The 21,664-nt window shown below is 47.4% G+C and overlaps 1 protein-coding gene across 1 annotated transcript in view; it reads right to left on the reverse strand.

Moving 5' to 3' along the window:
* LAMP3 (lysosomal associated membrane protein 3) overlaps positions 1-16,818 on the reverse strand; it is a 30,163-nt gene extending 13,345 nt beyond the window's left edge. The window contains exons 1-3 of the mRNA XM_056122030.1: positions 16,770-16,818; positions 12,705-13,438; positions 11,119-11,247 (exon numbers count right to left, since the gene is read on the reverse strand). Coding sequence (XP_055978005.1) covers positions 11,119-11,247; positions 12,705-13,438; positions 16,770-16,818 — 912 coding nt within the window. The remainder of the gene's footprint in view (positions 1-11,118; positions 11,248-12,704; positions 13,439-16,769) is intronic.
* Between the last annotated feature and the right edge of the window lie 4,846 nt (positions 16,819-21,664).

Consider the following 21,664-nt stretch of genomic DNA (forward strand, 5'->3'; position numbering starts at 1 on the left):
AGGTTAGGTGTCTTGCATGCAGCCAATCCAAGTTTGATTCCGGCTCCATAGACCCCCCAAGCTTCACAGGAGTAAGCCTAAAACACAGCCAGGTTTGGCCCCCAAACAAACAACAGCTACAAAAATGATATAACTCACTATTAGAGGAAGACATCAAACAAAATATATGGTATCCAAAACAGGAATGTGAACTTGAATTACTTTTAGTAGTTTTGAATATAATCATTCGATAATTTAACAATATGAATCTTGACCATATTAAGAGTCCATTTGTATGGTATTAGTGGGTGAAATGATGATGCGTTGTGCCATATAAAGATTCCAGAAGTGCAAATTTTTTAGTAAGGTCTCTGCAATGAATTCCTTGACTCATACCTGCTCTTTCCAGCTCACCTTGTTCCAGGCACTGGAGCCCGCCACACTTTTTTCTCCCATTACCAGGGACCAAAGATTTTTGGTCTTTGATAAATTCTTTTTTTTTTTTTGTGGGGGGAGGCCATGGGGTGTCTTTGGGCTTTCTCCTGACTCTGTGCTCTGGGATCACTCATGGTGGGACACAAGGACAGTATGTGGTGCCGAGGACTGATTCAGAGGAGGTCAAGACAAGCACCCTGCCCGTTATACTGTCTCTTTGACCATTTTTGGTAAATTTTTTTACCAGCCTACCACCTGACTGTCTCAGAATTTGGGTTCAAGGGAACCCCTATCTGCCGTAAATATTTAGCCTTTGTGGGATGCTGGTGCAAGCCCTCAACACTGCCACTGTAGTGCACAAGCAGACATAGACCACCTGTCCACAAATGAGCGTGACCATGTCCCCAAAGCTGCATAAGGACATTGGAATTTAAATTTCATCTCATTTGTGTGTGCTGCAAAATACTCTTTCCCTCACAACCATTTGAAAATGTAAATACAATTTTTAGTTTATGAATACATTTTTTGGGTAGGAAGCTATAGTTTGAAGGCTATGAATTGTTAACTCCTGAACTACACTATTGTTGAAAAAGCAGCCTGATAAACGTTTACCACACCAAGAAGAAAAGAAAGGCCCTCCCGTTGATCGTCGATTTGCTCGAGCGGGCCCAGTAACGTCTCCATTGGAGACTTTGTTGTTACTGTGTCTGGCATATCGAATACTCTCGGTAGCTTGCCGGGCTCTCCGAGAGGGGCGGAGGAATCGAACTCGGGTCGGCCATGTTGGCCGCGTGCAAGGCAGACGCCCTACCCTTGCACGCGGCCAACATGGCCGACCCGAGTTCGATTCCTCCGCCCCTCTCGGAGAGCCCGGCAAGCTACCGAGAGTATTCGATATGCCAGACACAGTAACAACAAAGTCTCCAATGGAGACGTTACTGGGCCCGCTCGAGCAACGTTTACCACAGTCATAAAATAACATGAGAATAGTGTTAGACTTTGACTTGGGAGATGAAAGTGTAGCCCAAAATTTTAAGAAGTCCTGGGCTGGAGAGAGAATTCAGGGCTTAAGACATTTGCCTTATGATATACATGATAGCTTTTCAGTATCTATATTGCAAACAATAATGCCGAGAGAGAGAGAGAGAGAGAGAGAGAGAGAGAGACAGAGAGACAGACAGAGAGACAGAAAGACAGACAGAAAAAGAGACAGGCGGTGGGCAGAGGGGGGCAGTAAAACTGTGGACATTGGTTACAAAACAAAGCTCTGTGGTCTGACAAAGTAACCGCTGAGCTAAAGCCAGTCCTAAAACTGGGGACATTGGTGTTGGGAAATATACACTGGTAAGAGATGAAACAATATATAACTGAAACCCAATCATTAACAACCTTGTAGCTATATCTCACTGTGATTCAATTAAAAATTTTTTTTAAAAAGTTACACTTCATCACTAGAATGTTATTATGAGGTATCAATAATGTAGTTTATATTTATTAATATTTGATTAATTTGACACTGAATGGAATATTAATGCAATAAACACGGAAGAAAATTTGAAGAGAAAAAAGATATTTGCCTTCTGAGCAGCTAATATTCTAGAGGGTCCCCTGAGCCACACCAGGAGTGATACCTGAGCACAGAGCCAGGAATTAGTCCTGAGCACTAATAGATGTTGTCCAAAACCAACGTCATGTTTTTAAATTACATCTTTAAAAGTATCTCTTTGGGGCCAGAGAGATAGTACAGATGGCAGGGTGCTTGTTTTGCACATGGCAAACCTGGGTTCAATCTCCTGGCACCTGTCATGGGCCCCAGAGCACTTTCAGGAGTAATTCCCAAGTGCAGAGCCAAAACTAAGCCCTGAGAACAGCCAGGTGTGGTCTGGTCCCAAACCCCATCTCCAAGTCTTGTTTTCCCATAATAGCTCAATTTTAACTATTGTAGCTCTGTGAATATTCAATATTTTTATTTTTTACTTATACAGTAGAAAGTGGGAAAATCAGAACAGTACTTCTCAGACTGATGCAACGATTAAATGAAAGAACCCATAGTTTTAGAAGCTCAGAACCTTCACTAAAACGATAACATGTTATTAACCACAGTAATAATAGATGAATTGGCCACTTCCCAGCAAACCCTCTCTCACAAGATCTATTTCTTCCCACTCAAAAACCAACTGCACGTAGAGGCATCACATAAGTGAGCCAAGACTAGATGATCCTATTTATGAAAGCTGAGGTCTCTATTCCAGGAATGAGACTCAGAAGCTGAGACGGGAGAGTGGGGGGATGGGTGGGGGGCGCGGGGGGGGGGGGAATTTGGGATTTTTAGGCAAGTATGAGATTTATCCCAAAGTTCAGGGAAATCCCTCCCCCCCCCCCCCACTTGATGCACTTCTGCTTTCTCCTTTGGCAAGCTCAGAATTGTCAGTCATATGTTTTTCTCAGAACAAATAACAACCATGCCAAATTACTGAAGACTAAATGAAAGTCGCTTTTGTAACCACCAGCCAAGACCAAAAGTGACAGAGGCCTCCGTGTAGCCAAATATGGCACTAGGTACCCAGGATATCTCCATCCGCAGGACCTCTTGTAAGTAGTCCTATCTCACTTTCCAACCAATGGGATGCTGGCATGGAGCGCCTCCCCCCTCCCCTCCCTGCAAATCTCTAAGGACAACTTTGCAGTTACAGCTCATCGAAGGGATCCCAAATTCTCAGGGAAAGTGACTTACTCTTTAGCAAAGAGGGTTCAGAGCCAGCTGACCAATCAAGCTGCCCAGGAAGGTACCATCCTTGAGACCCAGAGTCTCATTCCGACTTCTACAGAGATCATCAGGGCAGAGTTTATAGGCACTCACGTGTTCAGAATGTGGTTTTGTCCTCAACATCGTGCAATTTGTTTTTACTTCAGCGCTGTGACTAATGCTGGAAACTCTGGCTTTGGACATGACAAAAAGAAGCCAAAGAAGGTTTTTTGTTTTGTTTTGTTTTCAGGTCTTCACTTGACAACTTGGGCTCAGAGTTCTCTGTGAAATTTAAATCCACTCCTTTGTTGATTTGTTTGCTCATCAAATGTTTGCTAAGGACATCTTTGCACAAAGCCAGTATTTGGCAGGAGAGAAGGAACCAGAAGGGGGCCATAAACTTTGCTTCAAGACAGTTGCCGCAGAAATTGGGGGAAAACAAAATGGCAGGTCAGGGATCCCACTTCTCCCTAGGCTGAAATTGGGAGTAAGGAGAGAGCAGAGGGTGAAGATACTTGAGTCGTTGTTAGGGGTGAGTGCACAGCAGAAGAAGGGAATGTTCTAGACTGAGGAATTGCAGAAAATGTCATGGATTTTCCTCTTTGGGAAGTTGTTAGTAGTGCAATTTGAAGGTGTTATCATTTGAATACTGGTACTACTTCTTAGGAGTCTGTAAACTTTGGGGATCCAAATGCTCCTAAAAGCTATTGGGGTAGCACCACAGGTTGGCAGTGTTAGATGTCAAGGCAGCATTAAATGTCAATTCCCTGCCAGGCTCCATCCATCTGGGGTGACATTTTGTAACGCTAGAGCCAGGGCTAAGTCCCAGAGCTCCCTCCAGTGGAGATGGCTGAGAAAGGGATAATATTGAGCCCCAAACAGAAACTCTACACAGTTAGTAGAACAAGTTTTAAAACAAACTATCCAGAGAGGAAGGAGATTGTGGATAATGAAGGAGGTATGTTTATCTTGAACCTGAAGGATCTGAACAAGTTCCCGGATTTCACCATAATCCACTGAGACATGAGTTGCAGAAAGGTTTCCAGATCTTTAAGAAAAAGACACAGAGGGAAAGGAGAAAGGAACCCATCTCTCCAACGTCAGCATGATCAGATGCCTCCCACGGGCTCAGTCATCCAACCTCACAGCGGTATGATCAGGTGGCATTGCTGAGTGCGGCTCATCTGGAGAGAAAACTCGTGACTTGCTGAAGGTCACAAAATACAAATGAGATGGGCAATTTAAATCTCGATTAACCGCAAAGTCAAATGGCAGTTCAGGAAGAAAAATTCTTTTTTCTTCCTTCCTTTCCTCCTCCTCCTCCTCCTCCTCCTCCTCCTCCTCCTCCTCCTCCTCCTCCTTCACTTCCTCCACCACTTCTCCTCCTTCCTCCTGCTCCTCCTCCTCTTCCTCTCCTTCTTCCTCCTCCACCTCCTCCTCTTCCTCCTCCTCCTCCTCCTCCTCCTCCTCCTCCTCTTCCTCCTCCTCCTCTTCCTCCTCCTCCTCCTGACAGTATTTCACTGAAATTGATTGCCCATGTTCCAGGTTTCAAAATTGGCCATGATTTGAAATAATGGATGGAATAATGGATGATATTTCTTTTATTTTTCCCATAATGTACAGCTCAGTGTTGAGGACCATGGAGATGATCACTAAATCAGTTGATAAATCAGCACCCATTGATCATTCTAAAATTTGGCTGGCATTGATCACACTTATAATGTTGGAATGAATGAAAACTAAATTTCCCAGGACTCCTTTGCTTTGGAGCAGTGGTTCTCAGACAGAGTGATTTAGCCCTAGACAGAGCAGTTAGCAATGTCTGGAGACATTTTTTGAGCACACCCAGCTGTGCTCAGGTCTTTTACTCTTGGCTCTGTGTTCAGGAATCACTCCTGGGGGTGCTCAGGGGACCATATGAGGTATGAAGGCAAGTGCCCCACATCCTGTTATCTCTGCAGCCCTCTAGATACATTTTGGATGGTTCCAACTGGGATTGGATGCTGCTTTGGACATCTCATATGTAGAGGCCAGGGATGCTGCTTGGTATCCTAAGAAAGAAGACAGCCCCCACCCAAATATATATCTGGCCCCAAATACTAATACTGCTGTGATTTTGTGAAGTTTTGGCCTGCTTCAAACACTAGAAGAATCTAGAATTCAAAGATTTAAAATATCTGAAAAAGGCACTCCTAGTGATAGAATAATAGTGTTTTCCTTGCATGCAACTGAGTCAGTTCAACCCCTAGCACCACAAATGGTCCTTTGAGAACTGCTGGGAATCACCCATGTGTGTAAGGGGCCAGAGAGATAGTACAGTGGGTAAGGAACTTGCCTTGCTTGTGACTGACCTTGGTTCAATTACCAGGAGTGATCCTTGAGCACCAAGGCAGGGGTAAGCCCAGAGCATAGCTGGTATGTACCCTCCAAACCAAACCAAGACAGCAGCAGGAGGAGGAGGAGGAGGAGGAGGAGGAGGAGGAGGAGGAGGAAGAGGAGGAAGAGGAGGAGGAAGAAGAAGAAGAAGAAGAAGAAGAAGAAGAAGAAGAAGAAGAAGAAGAAGAAGAAGAAGAAGAAGAAGAATCTAGTTCACCTGGTAGAATGAAGGTGAACTAACAGTCTATACTTATTTAATAGTTTTTAAGAAAACATGCATACTTATAAGGGGTGGCCAGTGGGCATTTAAAGAAAGATACCATGGACCTCCATCCCCCATGCAGAGAGTCCCAGAGAAGCACCATGAGGGACGAGTGCTTCAGTGTGACAGAGAGAAGACCGGGAAGGGCCCCGCTGTGTAGCTTCTGGTCCTTTCCAGCCAGGGACTTTTTCTGTTCAGCAGTATTCCGAGGGCTCTGTCTGGGCACAGACTGTGTCAAACATACATCACTTGGGGTTTTCTCACGGAGAGGGGCTGCCACAGCCTCCAACCACAGGTTTCAAGCCAGTCTGTTCTAGTTCTCTTTTTGGTCTGCCTTCTCTTGAACAACCCAAAGATCTCACAGTGCGAGTCTCTCATTTCCACCTGAGTGGGGTGATAGGTAAAATATTTAGCAAGTGGCACATATTCAGGGCAACAGCTGTGGTTCTGGTGTAAAGTCAGTGTCATCCCTGGGCTAGATGCTGGGCTGGGAAACCTATAGGCATCCAGTTCCTCGGGGGTTGGGGAACCCTCCCACCAGCACCGATCAGGCCTCTATCTCAGCCTATTCCTAGAAGATGGCCTGGATTTCACCCTGCTCATTTTTGGAATTTCGGGGCTGTGCACAAGGATGCAGGGATGACTCCTGGTGGTGCTCAGGGGACTTCTGAGATGCGGGGGGATCAAACCAAGCCGGTGTTGTCAGGCAACCACTTTACCTGCTGTGCTATCTCTCTGGTCCCTCAGGTTTCTGATGACAATTTCATAAAAAATGTGGATTTTTTCCTCATATTCATGTCCTCATTAGGACACGAATGGGAAAATAAAACATCACTGTTTTGTAGGGAAAAAAAATCATCTTTGTTTTTTTAACTGACTGACTTCTCTTATTAAGGTCCATGGTTAGCATCAATTCTGTGATTTTGTGAAGTTTGACCAGATGTGGAAATTATGCGAAAGGAGAACTGATGCTGGAGGGAAATGTCTGGAAACCCCTTTGTTCTTCTCCTGTGGCAGAACTGAAGTCTTCTAAAGCTGCCGAGGGAAGGGTGCAGAAAACACCACAACCGAGATGACCTTGGTCCGTGAGGCCATGAGTAAGCAAGAACGGAACCAGGGGCCATGAACCAGGGCTCAGCTGGCTTCTTCCTGAGGGTGGGGTTGGAGAGGGCCTGCTGCTCCTTTCAGCTCTGCCTGGGACTCATTTCCTGCCCCTCCTCTGAGGTGGTGTAATCTGGGAGGCTTCTAGAAAGATCGAGGCCATAACTAGGGGGAGGTTGGCTTGGGTATAACCTCAGGCATCAGAAAGGCAAGGAGAGGGGGTTTGAAGAGGCAGGGGAAAAGTGACAAGAAGAGAAGGGAAGGGTGTCTGAGAAATGCTTGCTGGCAGGTCTGATGGCTGGAGCACGACAAATTACCATGAGGGGCCCCTGACGAACACCAGAGGTACCCAGCGCCCTCCTTCACTCAGGGGTTCACACCGCAGGGCCATGATGAACCGGGCCCTGAGCTGAAGCATGAACATTTGTGTTTGTTTCCTGGGTCACTTGGATAATGGGACTTTCTAACTATTCTTGATGCTGGTACAATCTAAGCTCTGTTGTCCTAGGACAGAGCCCGGGTTCTACCCTGAGGGTTTCTGTGTGACGGCTGGGCAGCAGTGGCCTCACCAGAAAGGCTCTGGAGGGTTCTGGAACCCTTGCGTTGTGCGAGGAATCATCAGTTCATCATTTCATCCACATCTATTATACACATCACATGGATGTGATTTAGATGAGTATTGTGAACTATTGGAAACTTTTCCAGTAGCTTGAAAGTCACACCCACAAACTGCCCCCAGTGCCATGTAATCCCATCAACAACCAAGATCCAGAGACTATAAAACAAAACTTCCGGAAGCTCGTGCACGACCTCTTATAGTCTAACTCACTGATGTACCTAAAGCAGCACGCATGTGTTTGGTTTTAACATACTTGCTTGTATTCTCTTATATACATTCTCCGTGGGCTGGAGCAATAGCACAGTGGTAGGGCATTTGTCTTGTATACGTGGCCGATCCGGCCGACCTGGGTTCGATTCCTCCGCCCCTCTCGGAGAGTCCGGCAAGCTACCAAGAGTATCTCTCCTGCACGGCAAAGCCGTGATGTATTCGATATGCCAAATACAGTAACAACAAGTCTCACAATGGAGACGTTACTGGGCCCGCTCGAGCAAATCGATGAACAAGGGAGGACAGTGACAGTGACATTCTCTGTCTCTCTCAGAGAGCCCAGCAAGCTATCGAGAGTATCCTGCCCTCACAACAGAGCCTGGCAAGCTCCTCGTGGCATATTTGATATGCCAAAAACAGTAACAATAACGGGTCTTATTCCCCTGACCCTGAAAGAGCCTCCAATATGGCACCATTGGGAAAGACAAGTAAGGAGAGGCTGCTAAAAATCTCAGGGCTGGTATGAATGGAAATGTTACTGGTTTGCCCACTCCGGCAAATAGGTGAACAACAGGATGATATTGATACAACGATACAGTGTTTGTTAGCTATTATCACTAATTCTCTAATGACTATATTTGCAGCTACAAAAAGTAATTTGTGCTCAGATTCCCATTTTGCATTTGTGGTTATCCGACACATATAATAGACCAGGATATAAACTGGCTTCTCTTCCTTTTGGAGCATTTATTTTGCTTTAAAAAAAAAAGTTTTTGTGGCTTGATTGTTTTTGTTTGTTCATTTGTTTGTTTGGGGGCCACACCAGGCAGTGCTCAGGGCTTATTCCTGGCTCTTTGCTCAGAGATTACTCCTGGTGTGGTTCAGGGGACCGTATGGGGTGCCAGGGATCTAATCTAGGTGGGCCACATTCAAGGCAAGGGCCCTACCCACTGTACTCCCCAGTCCCTTTCTTGTATTTCAAGCCCATGGTCTCTCTTGAACATGAATTCTGCAATTTGTTTCTCTTCACATCTTCTAACTAAATTTGTTTCAATAAAAAATAATTTTCTTCATTAAAAACAAATAAGAAAATAACCATAGTTTTCTAACGAATCTTTAGAAGCAAGAACAAAGTAAATCACTACTTTAAAAAACAAATGCCTCATGGTGATTCAATAAATAAAATTATTTAAAAAATGAAAAAAAAAGTAAGGTGGAGTTCATGCACAATTCAATCAGCTAATCAGTGGCTGAATAAATAGCAGTACTCCTACAAAATAAATAAATAAATAAATAAATAAAAAACAAACGCTCTTCTCCAACTCGCCCTATCATGTCAATTCTCTTCCCTTCAGTCTCGCTGGAGGCTAGAGCACTGGTTTGTAATGTGCTGCTTTGTTTAATTTTTCCAGAAAGACAATCCTGGGCAAAATGAGAGATTTGCTTAATTTTTACAAGTACAGTCATATCTCGCCCGCATGGCAAAGCCTGGCAAGCTACCCGTGATGTATTCAATATGCCAAACACAGTAACAAGTCTCATGATGGAGACGTTACTGGGCCTGCTCAAACAAATCGAGCAAATCGACAGTCACCTGGCATCATCCTTTTCAGGGAACAAGCATCCAGTGATGTCCCAGAGCATCTATTTCTTCCCAGAATCCCTCATGGTGGCCCATGTGACCATTTTGGTTTTTGTTTTGTTGTTATTTTGGGGACCACAGCTGGAGGTGCTTGGGGCTTAGTCTTGGCTCTACACTCAGGGACCACTCCTGTCAGTGCTCAGGGAGTAGTACAGGGTGCTGGGGATTGAACCAGGGGGTTGGCTGCCTGCAAGGCAAGCACCTCACCTGCTCTTCAATCTCTCTGACCCTTCACGTAACCATTTCGGAAATAGGAACTCATTCATTTTCCCCTATTTGAAGAAATTGATCCAGACCCTTGGAATATACACAATTTTGTACCAAAAGTAGACTCCTGACTTCTCTTCCTTAAGGGGAAATGTGTATATGAGGAGGGCAGAGCTCTGCGTTCATAAGGACACTAACAAATCATTAGCAACAACAGCCTCCCCTTACTGAACACTGTTATGAAGCAAGCACTGTGCAGGATGGTTTACAGATACCATTTCAAATTCACCCAAAGGTTTTACCAAGGAAATATAATGACCCCATTTAACAGATGAGAGCAAACAGTCCTGAAGAGACGGGCCTTGAGCTTCTACAGCCAGTGAATAGTAAGGCCGAGAATCAACAATGAACTTGTCATGCCCAGAGTCTTTGTCATTCTTCTCCAACATCTGTCAACCAAGAACCTTCTGGATCTAGGGGCCACATTTGACAAGGGACGCAGGAGGTCCACAGTTAGTTCCAGCTGGAAGTTTCCTTCAAGTTCTCCCTCCCTGGCTCTTACTCTGTGTATTTGAAAGACTCTTTGGGAAGTAGCAGAGGGAAAATCTCTCCCGTGTGTGTGTGTGTGTGTGTGTGTGTGTGTGTGTGTGTGTGTGTGTGTGTGTGTTTTGAGGGACACATTGTCCAGGCCCAGGCTTAAGGCTCAAAGATCACTTCCGGCGGTGCTCGAGGGACCATATGGGATGCTGGGGGTTGAACCTAACCAGCCGTGTGCAAGGCAAACATCTTAGCCACTGTACTATTGCTCCAGCCCCCAAATCTCTTTCTTTAGGGTGGGCAACGCTTGCTCTTCTAAGTCATGGCCATCTTAGTCCCTGGCCTTGCACACCTTTTCTCCAAGTAGGGACCCCACTCTTCAAATTCTCCCCCATTCTTTTCACATATGCTTTCCCCACTTGTCAGTTGATAAGAAGAAAGTTTGGACTGATTAACTGTCACAAGAACAAGGGACAACAGTCTAATGACCATTGAGACACTTTGCCTTCATGTGTCCGTTCTTTTCACAGGATTACCTGCCCCAGACCAGGAGATGTTCTGGAAAATCCAGCACTTGGTTAGTTCCTGCATTTTGGCCTGCTGAGGTTGGAAAGAACCCAGGGTGACATTTCACTCTAATCATAAATAACCATGTTTGTCTGGTACCCACCGGGAATTTCTGCAGGGTTGCTCATCTGTGCCATTTCCTTCTCTAGGTGGTTTGTGGCTAATGGCCCCAAACTGAGTCTCTCCCAAGAGGCCTTGAAACCCTTGTCGGACTGCATGGAGGAGGCAAGAGGGGGAGAAAGCAAACACAAGCTGTGGACACTTCTCTCCTCTCCCTCCTTGCGTTCCTCTTTCTTATCAGAAAAGATCTCAAAAGGCTCCGAGATATGTTTCTCTTGGAACTTGAACTGAAGTGTGGATTGCACCAGAGTGACAAGGATAGGGGGTTGGGGGACACAGTACGAACACTAGACGATGTGAAGGTGCTTGTGCCTCACCTTGGTAAATGTGAGATTCACAAAGCCCCCCGGGAAATTCACGAGCAGGTTGGACTTCTGGAAGCCACAGTCCCCAGAGACTTGGGTTGTGTTGGGGTCGATGCTGAAGTAACTCTTGGGTGAAAAAACCTAAATTAAATGGAAGAAATGGACTCAGTGAGATATAGAAGAAAACTCAAGCTAGCAAACCAGAAACCCAGGCTTCCAGGTGACCCAGAAACCGCAAGGCTGGTAGGAATTTCCAAGTCCTTCATTTGTAGACTATTACAGTCAAATGTTTAAACTATTTTCCTGAAAGTTCCCCACCCCCCAAGAGGACTGCCTTGATAGTTAATTCATGGCACATAGATAGGATATCTGTAGATTCACAGATGAAATGCGGTGAGTTTAAATTTTAAGTTCACTTGAAAGGTCCCATAGGAAAAGTCTTTTTAAGACACTTCTGCTCCAGATGAAAATGTGGATGAATGTGGACACTATTTAAAATTGTAATTAGTGTCCCAAAAGGGAATGTATTATTTTTGTGGTGATTCTTTAACTAAATCAAAATCTCTTGGCCAGAGATGGGGCTCCGTGGCTGAGTGTATATGCCTCACATACTGACTTTCATTTCTGGCACCCAAACCCAAAACACTAACCAATAAAACAACAGCAACAATTTCCGATTATCTTACCTTCACTCCACCCTCCTCCAATCTACTTCTTAATCTATAGTTTTTGTTTGTTTGCATTTTGGTGGACATACAGTTGTTCTCAGGGCTTGTTTCTGAGTCTGTGCTCAGGGATCACTTTTTATTTTTTGCTTCTTTTGGGTCATACCCGGCGATATACAGGGGTTACTCCTGGCTCTGCACACAGGAATTACTCCTGGCAATGCTCAGGGGACCATATGGGATGCTGGGACTCAAACCCAGGTCAGCAGTGTGCAAGGCAAAAGCCCTACCTGCTGTGATATTGCTCCAGCCCCTCAGGGATCACTTTTTTGGTGCTCAGGCGACCATACGTGGTGCCAGGTATCAAATCCAGGTTGGCCACATGCAACAAGCATCTTGAAGCAAAAGTTGCTCAGTCATTGATTTTATTAACACACTGACACTGGCCCTACTTCCCAGCGTGAGCCACCAAAGTCTCCAATGTTCAGTTAAACATCACGAAATTGGGGAACTGTTCATTTTTAGTAAAACAACACTCAATTTTTTTTCAGGGATGGGGCGTAGCATGTGGTGCTCAGGGCTTTCTTACTCCTGGCTCAGTGCTCAGGGGTTTCTCCAGGTAGGGCTTCCGAGGCCATATGCAATGATTGGCATTGAACTCAGATTGTCTGTGGGCAAGCAAGTGTCCTATCCATGTACTATCTCTCTGGCCCTCCACTCAAACGTTTTTTTTTTGCTGGGGGGGGCCCCACCTGACTGTGCTCAGGTGTGAGTTCTGGCCCTGTGCTCAGGGATCACCCGTGGTGGAGTTGGAGGACCATTTGGGATGTGGGGACGGAATCCAGGTTGACTTCCCATGAGGCACTCCTCTGCCTTTCTGCTTCCCACTCCCACTTTTGGAAGGAAGCATCCGCAGCCCAGACCCCAACTCACCGTGTCCAACTCTTGGACCATCAGCTCCAGCCCCACCTCTGCTTTGATGCAGAGCCTGCTTCCATTGAAGACTTGGTACGTCCCTGTCTTGGTTGTGGATGGCTGAGGGGCCATGGTGGGCCCAGGAGCTGAGCTTGTGGAGGCAGCGGGGTGGGTGGGTTCGGCAGTGCGGGTGGGCTGAGCAGGCACCTCACTGGCTGTGCCGGTGTGTGGCGATGTGAATGACGTTACTGGCAGGGCAGTGCTGTGGCTGGATTGGGTGCGTGTCCCGGTGGTGGGGCCAAGAGTTGAAGGACGGGAGACAGGCGTGTGGGCTGACGGGGTGGTGGTGGGCAACCTGGCCCCACTCGAGGTGGCAGGGCCTAGAGTGGCTGCCATGACAGAAGCAGCTGCGTGGGTGGTGCTGGCTGCGGGGGGAGTGTGAGGCCCCAAGGTGGAGGTTGGGGCGTGGGTTTCTGTGCTGGGGGGCGGCGTGCGGGGGGTCGTGGCTGGCAGTGTTGCTTCTGCCGCTGCTGTGGTTTGTCCAGCTGGATTCTCAGAGGGAGAGGCTGCGGCCACCACGTTAGAGGTGACGGGAGCAGCTGTTGGTTTTGCTGCTGGGGTTCTGTGCAGGGCTTGCCGAGCTGCTTGCCGGACAGATGATTTTGCCCCGGCCTGTCCTGAGGCCATGAGTATGGGTGGGTGAGGATCTGGTAACCAATTCGCTCTTATTTTATTTCCATAATGCACAATTCCTGCAAATTGGAAGGGGGGGGGGGGAAAGGCATCAACAAGCTATTGCTACACCTCACAAGATTCATCCCCTGCTCCCATTGTAATGTTTCTTCTCTCTCTCTCTCTCTCTCTCTCTTTTTTTTTTTTGCTTGATTTTGGGCCTTACCTGGCAGTGCTCAGGGCTTACTCCTGGCTCTGAGCTTAGGGATCACTTCGGGCAGGGTTTGGGAGGACCATATTGGGTGCTGAGGAGCCCTGAATACTGCCAGGTATGGCCCTCAAAACTAAAATACCAAAAAGACAGAAAAAAAAATAAGTTTCTGCTATTTCCTTTCTTAACTTTTTGCATGGCCCAGACTTTCTAAAGTAAGGAAGAAAATGATTAAGCTGCCGCTGTGGGCTACTTCAGGTGCCCTTCAGAACTCAGGTTCTGGCTTAAGCATCAGCAACTAAGTCTTCCCTGTTCTCCTGACATCAACTGCACCCACCTCTCCCACTCCCCCTCTCTCACCTTCCCTGAAATAATTTCAACTTGCAGTTTCATAGGGGGTTGTATTCCAGAAGAAGCCAGACAGGACAGTGCATATCAACAAGAGTAGAAACCCTGACCTTACTTTAGTTTTTGAGGGTTGACTTTGTGTCCTTCCCTCAGGATCAAAAGAAACTTCAGAATGGGAACCCCATGGGACTGGAGCGATAGCAGAGCGGGTAGGGCGTTTGCCTTGTACAGGACCGACCTGGGTTCAATCCCCTGGTATCCCATATCATTCCCCAAGCACTGCCAGGAGTGATTTCTGAGTTCAGAGCCAGGAGCAACCCCTGAGCATTGCTGGGTGTGACCCAAAAAGAAAAAAAACCTTCAGAATAGGGACCCCATGTGTGTGCTTCATCCCAAGTACTTGTGTGTGGAATGTGTCCAATGGAAGTAGGTTGACTGAATGGGCGAGGATGCTAGTTTGGTCAAATGGGTTGAAGAGAAGTGCTCATGGCCCACTGGACAGGATTCAATATGTGTCACTGTCATGGGTTCTCTCCCAGGTCACCTGTTAGGGGCTCAATTCTCTGATCCATTGTCTCAGTAGTTTTATCCTCCCTTCCTTCCGCCTTTCAGACACATCACAAACCAGGGAAGAGGATAAAGCCCAGATGATGTTCATGGGCATGCTGGGTGACAGGGATCCCTGTGATGCTGGCTTCATTGTATTTACCTGCAGACACTTGTGGGACCTGGGAACGTGGAAAACACAGCAAAGGAGATGGCGCCATGCTGGGATCGACAGCCTCGAGATTCGTATCTAATCAAAATCACTCAGCCATCCCTTTATTGACTCCTTTTCTTATTTAGCACATTTCTAAGTGGGTTCTTTTCTCAAAACAATAGTCAAATTTCAGAAAATGACACTTCCTAGGAGACAGTTCTCACACTAAGCACTCTCTATTTCCAACTCTTCTAAAAACCTGCAGACGAGAGCATCTCGATTCAATTTTCAGATAAGAGAACAGTGTCTTAGGGGCTGAAGGGATAGTACAGCAGGTAGGGCATTTGCCTTGCACGTGTCCGACCCGGGTTCAATCCCCGGCATCCCATATGGTCCCTCGAGCACCTCCAGGAGTAATACCTGAGTGCAGAGTCAGGAGTGACCCCTGAGCATCACTGGGTGTGACTAAAACAGAAAACAAAAACAAAAACAAAAAAATACAGGGCCTTAGACAACTTCAACTGACAAGTGAAGTTTGAAGGTGATTGTTTTTCTTGCTTTTGGTTTTGTTTTATGGGGGGGCCACACCCAGTGCTGAGGGGTTACTCTTGGAAATGCCTGAGGGACCATATGGATTGCTGGGGACTGATCCCAGGTTGGCTGCATGCAAGGCAAGAGTCTATAGTTCTCCTAGCAAGAAGCCTAACGGTGTTTGCTTATCTCTAATGGAACAAATACTTGGATGATATTATGCAGTAGCACAGACCGTGGACCCAGAAGCCAGACTCCCAAGCAGAGCACAGCGCAGCTGAGGAACACAGAAGCCAAACTTGAATCTGCCTCACAACCTCATCAGGAAACTGAGGCACCATTTCATGCTGCATGTACTTAGGATATCTCTGAGAAATTGCTGCTCACAGACAGGGTCATGGAGGCATCCCCTCCCTGCTTGCCTTGGTGGTCATTGAACCGCCATTGCCTTTGGCATTCCTGGGCTCCAGCCATTGCTGGTTACTGGACAAGTCCTCAAGAGTGGGCAGGTGCTGGGTCCTGGTGTGGACTGACATCTTTGGCTCTGTCTCTAGCTTGCATGCTGAACAGAACCAAGATGTCTCCCTGGTCTTCCAAAGAATGTGAACCTGAGTTCTGAAAGTGTGGCCCAAGGAGACAACTTGCAGGAAGGCAGGTGACCCTCGGCCCAATTCTCATAACAAATCACTTGGCAATCAAACGCCCCCGAGCCCCCAGCTGAGCACATAGCAGGGAATGCCATGTGAGCAGAGAATTTTCCTCCTGAGCTCCACTGGGTGCTTCTACATGGAACTGTGACCAGAGCAGTAAACCCGATCACAGCACAGAAGAGGATTCAGGGACTCAGGGAGAAAAGAAGAGCTGGGGACATCACATCATCACAATTAGCTGTTTCCCACACTCAGATTTTCAGCTTGAAAAAAAAAAGACTTATACCTTTTTGCAATTGCACAATCAGCTGGCACCTAGCTGACTGTTTGCTCTTTATAGATTATACGGAGAGCCCTTCCTTCTGAATGAAAGGGGAATAAGACCTGCTGTGCTTTCTTCTGAGGATTTAGTTAGAGCCCCCATTTCTAAGAGCTGGCCGAATTCTCTGGTTCTGAAAATCAAACTTGGGCTGGAGCGATAGCACAGTGGGTAGGGCATTTGCCTTGCATGCAGCTGACCCGAGTTCAATCTCCGGCATCCCATATGGTCCTCTGTGCACTACCAGGAGTAATTCCTGAGTGCAGAGCCAGGAGTAACCCCTGTGAATCACCAGGTGAGACCCCCAAAAAGCAAAAAATAAAAATAAAACTTATTTCTACAGTTCTCCCTGTGAAGGTACCAAATACCCATTTGGGAGCCGAGGCTAGAGCGTTACACTCTTCTGGGGTGGGTGCGTGCTCTGTAAAACACACAGAAAACAAGTGGGAGCTGCAAAAGCCTGGGAAAGCAATGAAACGTGCCCGCACCTGTGTGTCAGGTGACCAGATGGTTCCGTGCTCCTGCACAGAGCCGAGAACTGTGAGGGAAACTTCAAAGGTGCAGTCTTAGCCTTTGGTGGCATTACAACCCATTTAAATAGAAAAGGCCCCAGTAAGGAGGGTGGAAACAGGAAACCGAGTGTCTCACTCACCTGCCAGGGCCAGGAAGAGCAGCAACACGACAGAGAGATGCCGCCACATGACTGCCGAGGCCGGGGAAGCACCGCAGCTGCACCCCAGCCTTGCCCAGGGATGGAGTGTGAGTCCTGAAGGCAGCGGCGTGAGGGTGAGGCTACTGCAGAGGCAAAGCCACCCGGGAGGAGAAGATCTCCTACCCCTCACTCGCGGGTGGTACGGAAACCCAAATGACTGGCAGCCGGCCGGAGCTGGGGCTCTCCCAAGTGGGCAGCTGGTGGGGTGGGGAAACCACAAGTGGCTCATGTGTGAAAGGAGGTGCTTTCATTTCTGCCTTGAGTGTCTGCGAGGGGAGGGCGGGGCTGGAGGGTGGTCCAGTGTAGGCCATGGATATAGTTTCTCCAGGAGGGGTGCAGAATGTGTGACGGCACCAACTTCTCTCTCCCAGCCCCCGGGGCTCTGCTTTCTACCCAGATCTTGAATGCATGAAAACACAGAAAGATTGCATTCATCTGGGGAACATAAAGCAACAAAATGGGAGACTAACACCCAGGAGTGGCCGAGATAAGTACCAGGAATTTTGCTCCATGACTCAGAGGCCAGCCACACGTGCTAGGGGAAAAGGGAACTCAGATAGAGAAGGGAGCACCAAATAAAGGGTGTTGGGAGGATCCTCCCAGGGTGGGAGAAGCATGCTGAAAGTAGACCATAGACCAAACATGATTGCCACTCAATGCCTCTCTTGCAAAACACAGGACCCAAAAGAAGAGAGAGAGAACAAGGGGGAATGCCTTGCCACAGAGGCAGGGTTGGATGGGGGAGATGGGGGGTGGGAGGGATACTGGGATCTTTGGTGGTGGAGGATGGACACCAGTGGAGGGATGGTTACTTGATCACTGTATAACTAAAACCCAAGCACAAAAATTTGTAAGTCTATAACTGTACCTCATGGTACTGCTCTGAGGACCTATTTGGAAGACATTGTCTTTGTTTATTTTGTTTCACTAATAAATAAAAAAAGAGAAATGGGGTCTGGAGAGGTGGCGCAGGGGTGCTGGTGCATGCCTGGCACACAGCTGACCCTCCTTTGATTCACAGCACCACAAGGAACAGTGGAGGCGCCCCTGAGCGCCACTGGGGTTGGTCCTGGTGGCCCCATTGGCATTGCATCGCTGGGCTCTTGCATTGAACTGCTGGTCCATGTTGACTGAGGAAGTAACAACGCCCCCCACCTCAACCCACCCCCGCTAAATTGTTCAAACAGCACATGGGAGTCCCCCTCCCAAAGGAAGAAAACCAAAGAAGAAAGTGTTTTTATTGAAGTACCATTGGATCATGACATTCTGGAAGCGGAAGCTCTTGACATCCGGGAGACACCTCTGGGCGCCCCAAGCCTCAGTGGCCATTGGGCTCTCTGACCCTGGTGCGTCCACATGTTCTCAAAAACACTGGCTGCTTCTGGCCAGCTCCCTTCAAAGCAAACTTCCTAGAACATAAAAGCTGTTCAAGGGCCTGGACGAAAAGCACAAAGGCTTCAAGCACCTGTCTTGTGAGCACACAGTCAAGAGTCCAAATCCGATTAAAGACAGAAAGAGTTTGAGCATTGTATAACTGAAACCCAAGCACACAAATTTGTAAGTCAACAAATTTGTAAATTTGTAAGGTACAAAAAACTGTACCTCATGGTGTTTCACTAATTAATAATAATAATAATAATAATAATAAAAGACAAAAAGAGGTATCAGCGAGGCTACAGATGGACCGAATACTTGTTCCTCCCAGGTTTATCCATTGAGACTCTCATCCCAAACTTCAGCAACATTGAGATCTGAGGTCCTCTAGTGGGCAATGGTGGTAGTACAAAGACGGCGGTTTCCAGAGGGTCCAAGGAAGCTTGGGCCTGTGGATGGAGGAAAGCACGTGACTGACTCCCTGCCTAGGCTCCCTCCGCTCTGACTGCTCTGAGGTTCTGGCACTCTAGAACCCAAGGTTTGTCATCAGGAGAATGTGCATAACCTTGCAACAACTAATAACTTCGTTGTTGCATAACTGATGAATCCAAATGACAAACAAGGACACCTGTGATAGCTTTCATCACTTCTCCTCCAGAACTTTGTTGCTTCTGGTATAATAAATGTGGAAGAATATTAAGTATCTCTTTGCTTCAGGGACTGTGATCACTGTATGACTGTATCACTGTCATCCTGTTGATCATGGATTTCTTCGAGCAGGCAGAAGTAACGTCTCCTTCATCCTAGCCCTGAGATTTTAGAGAGTGCCACATTTGAGGCTCTTTCGGGGTCAGGAGAATGAGACCTATCACTGTTACTGTTTTTTGGCATATTGAGTATGCCACTCACTTTGACCATGAGTGTGGAAAGGTAGGACTACAGCTGAATCTTACGAAGACAATGTTTATGAGAAACAGCCTCGTTCCTGGCGCCCCATTCGTTCTCAACGGAATGACCATCTCCGAATGCAACAGCTATGTGTACCTAGGTCGAGAAGTCAACATGACAAATGACCTGGCACCCGAGCTGCGCAGGAGGAAGAGAGCGGCTTGGAACGCCTTCAAGAACGTCGAAGAAATAGCTAAGAGGACGAAGAACCTCTGGCTCCGGGCACATCTCTTTGATTCCACTGTTCTTCCTGCATTAACATATGCCTCACAGACCTGGGCCCTACACAAACAAGATGAGAACGCTATTCAGGTCTCCCAAAGAAGAATAGAAAGAGCTATGCTTGGAATATCACGTTTCACTCAAATGAGAGAAAGAATCCGGAGTTCTGACATCCGTCGATGATCAAGAATCAGGGACGCTGTCTCATTTGCCAAGGTGTCGAAAATCAGATGGGCTGGTCACGTAATGAGATTTAAAGATGACCACTGGACTAGAGCTGTTACCGACTGGATTCCACGGGATGTCAAAAGACCGCGTGGCCGCCCACCTACCAGATGGTCAGACTTCTTTGTCAAGATCATAAACGATCGGTTTGAGGCCCTTCATGTTCCCGGAGCGTACAGATGCCATTGGGCTACACTAGCACGCGACAGGGACAAATGGAGACGTTACTGGCACTCGCTCGAGCAAATCGCCGACTAACGGGAAGTTAAGTGATTAAGTGATTAAGTGAGTACACCACAGGGAGATTGCCAGACTCTGCTGTGTAGACAGGATACTTTTGGTAACCTGCCAGGTTCTCCAGAGTAAGAACTAGATAATAAGATGTATAATGCCTACATACTGGAAGATGGGGGATCCGGGTGGAGGAGGCCCAGTCCCAATTCGAGCAGGCTTGGAGATCTATGCCCCGGGTCCCGCACATCTCGGTTCCTCTGCCGGTTCCTTCATGCGTGAGGCTCGTTCGAACGTGTGGAGAGTGGTCTTAAGCATGGCTGTGCCTGGAACCGGAGGTCTTCTGCTGCCGGGGCTCTGCTCGGGGTGGGGAGGGAAACTCAACCCACCCTCATCCAAGGGGTCCTGGTGAGGACAGCAAGGCACGGAGGCAGGAGACTCTGCCAGGGGACTGTGATGACTTCCAAAATTTCTGGTGCAGATGGACTATATGGGAAGTGGAGAGCAGGCATGAAGAGGACCTATTTGGAAGACATTGTTTTTGTTTATTTTGGTTTTGCAGAACACACCTGGCAATGATTGGAGCTTGATCCTAGCTCTGCACTCAGGGATCTCTCCTGGCTGTGCTCAGGTGTGATGCTGGGATTGAACCCAGATTGGCTGCATGCAAGACCAGCACACTGCCTGCCGTACTGTCTCTCCAGTGGCAAGGGAAGCATTTTTAGCTTAATATATATATATATATCACTTATCACTTAACTTCCCGTTAGTCGTCGATTTGCTCGAGCGGGCGCCAGTAACGTCTCCATTTGTCCCTGTCGCGTGCTAGTGTAGCCCAATGGCATCTGTTCGCTCCGGGAACATGAAGGGCCTCAAACCGATCGTTCATGATCTTGACGAAGAAGTCTGACCATCTGGTAGGTGGGCGGCCACGCGGTCTTTTGACATCCCGTGGAATCCAATCAGTAACAGCTCTAGTCCAACGGTCGTCTTTAAATCTCATTACGTGACCAGCCCATCTGATTTTCGACACCTTGGCAAATGAGACAGCGTCCCTGATTCTTGATCGTCGACGGATGTCAGAACTCCGGATTCGTTCTCTCATTTGAGTGAAACGTGATATTCCAAGCATAGCTCTTTCTATTCTTCTTTGGGAGACCTGAATAGCGTTCTCATCTTGTTTGCGTAGGGCCCAGGTCTCTGAGGCATATGTTAATGCAGGAAGAACAGTGGAATCAAAGAGATGTGCCCGGAGCCGGAGGTTTTTCGTCCTCTTAGCTATTTCTTCGACGTTCTTGAAGGCGTTCCAAGCCGCTCTCTTCCTCCTGCGCAGCTCGGGTGCCAGGTCATTTGTCATGTTGACCTCTCGACCTAGGTAGACATAGCTGTTGCATTCGGAGATGGTCGTTCCATTGAGAGCGAATGGGGCGTCAGGAACAAGGCTGTTTCTCATAAACATTGTCTTCGTAAGATTCAGCTGTAGTCCTACCTTTCCACACTCACGGTCAAAGTCAGCCAGCATTTGTGCCGCTTGGCTGATGTTTGGTGTTATTAAAACAATGTCATCAGCAAAGCGGAGGTGGTGTAGTTGCCGACCATCTATCTTCACTCCCATTCCTTCCCATTCCAGTCGTCGCATGATGTTCTCGAGGGTGGCACTGAAGAGTTTCGGTGAAATGGTATCACCCTGCCGCACCCCTCTCTTGACATCAACGATCACTTCTTTGTAGAATGGTGAGATCCTGGTAGTGAATCCGCAATAGAGCTCACGGAGGATCCTGATGTATTGGGCTTGAATGCCCTGATTGGCTAGGGCTTCAATGACCGCTTCCGTC

Source organism: Sorex fumeus, unplaced genomic scaffold (assembly GCF_029834395.1).
Source record: "Sorex fumeus unplaced genomic scaffold, SorFum_2.1 ptg000044l, whole genome shotgun sequence".
In the NCBI taxonomy this organism is placed as follows: Eukaryota; Metazoa; Chordata; class Mammalia; order Eulipotyphla; family Soricidae; genus Sorex; species Sorex fumeus.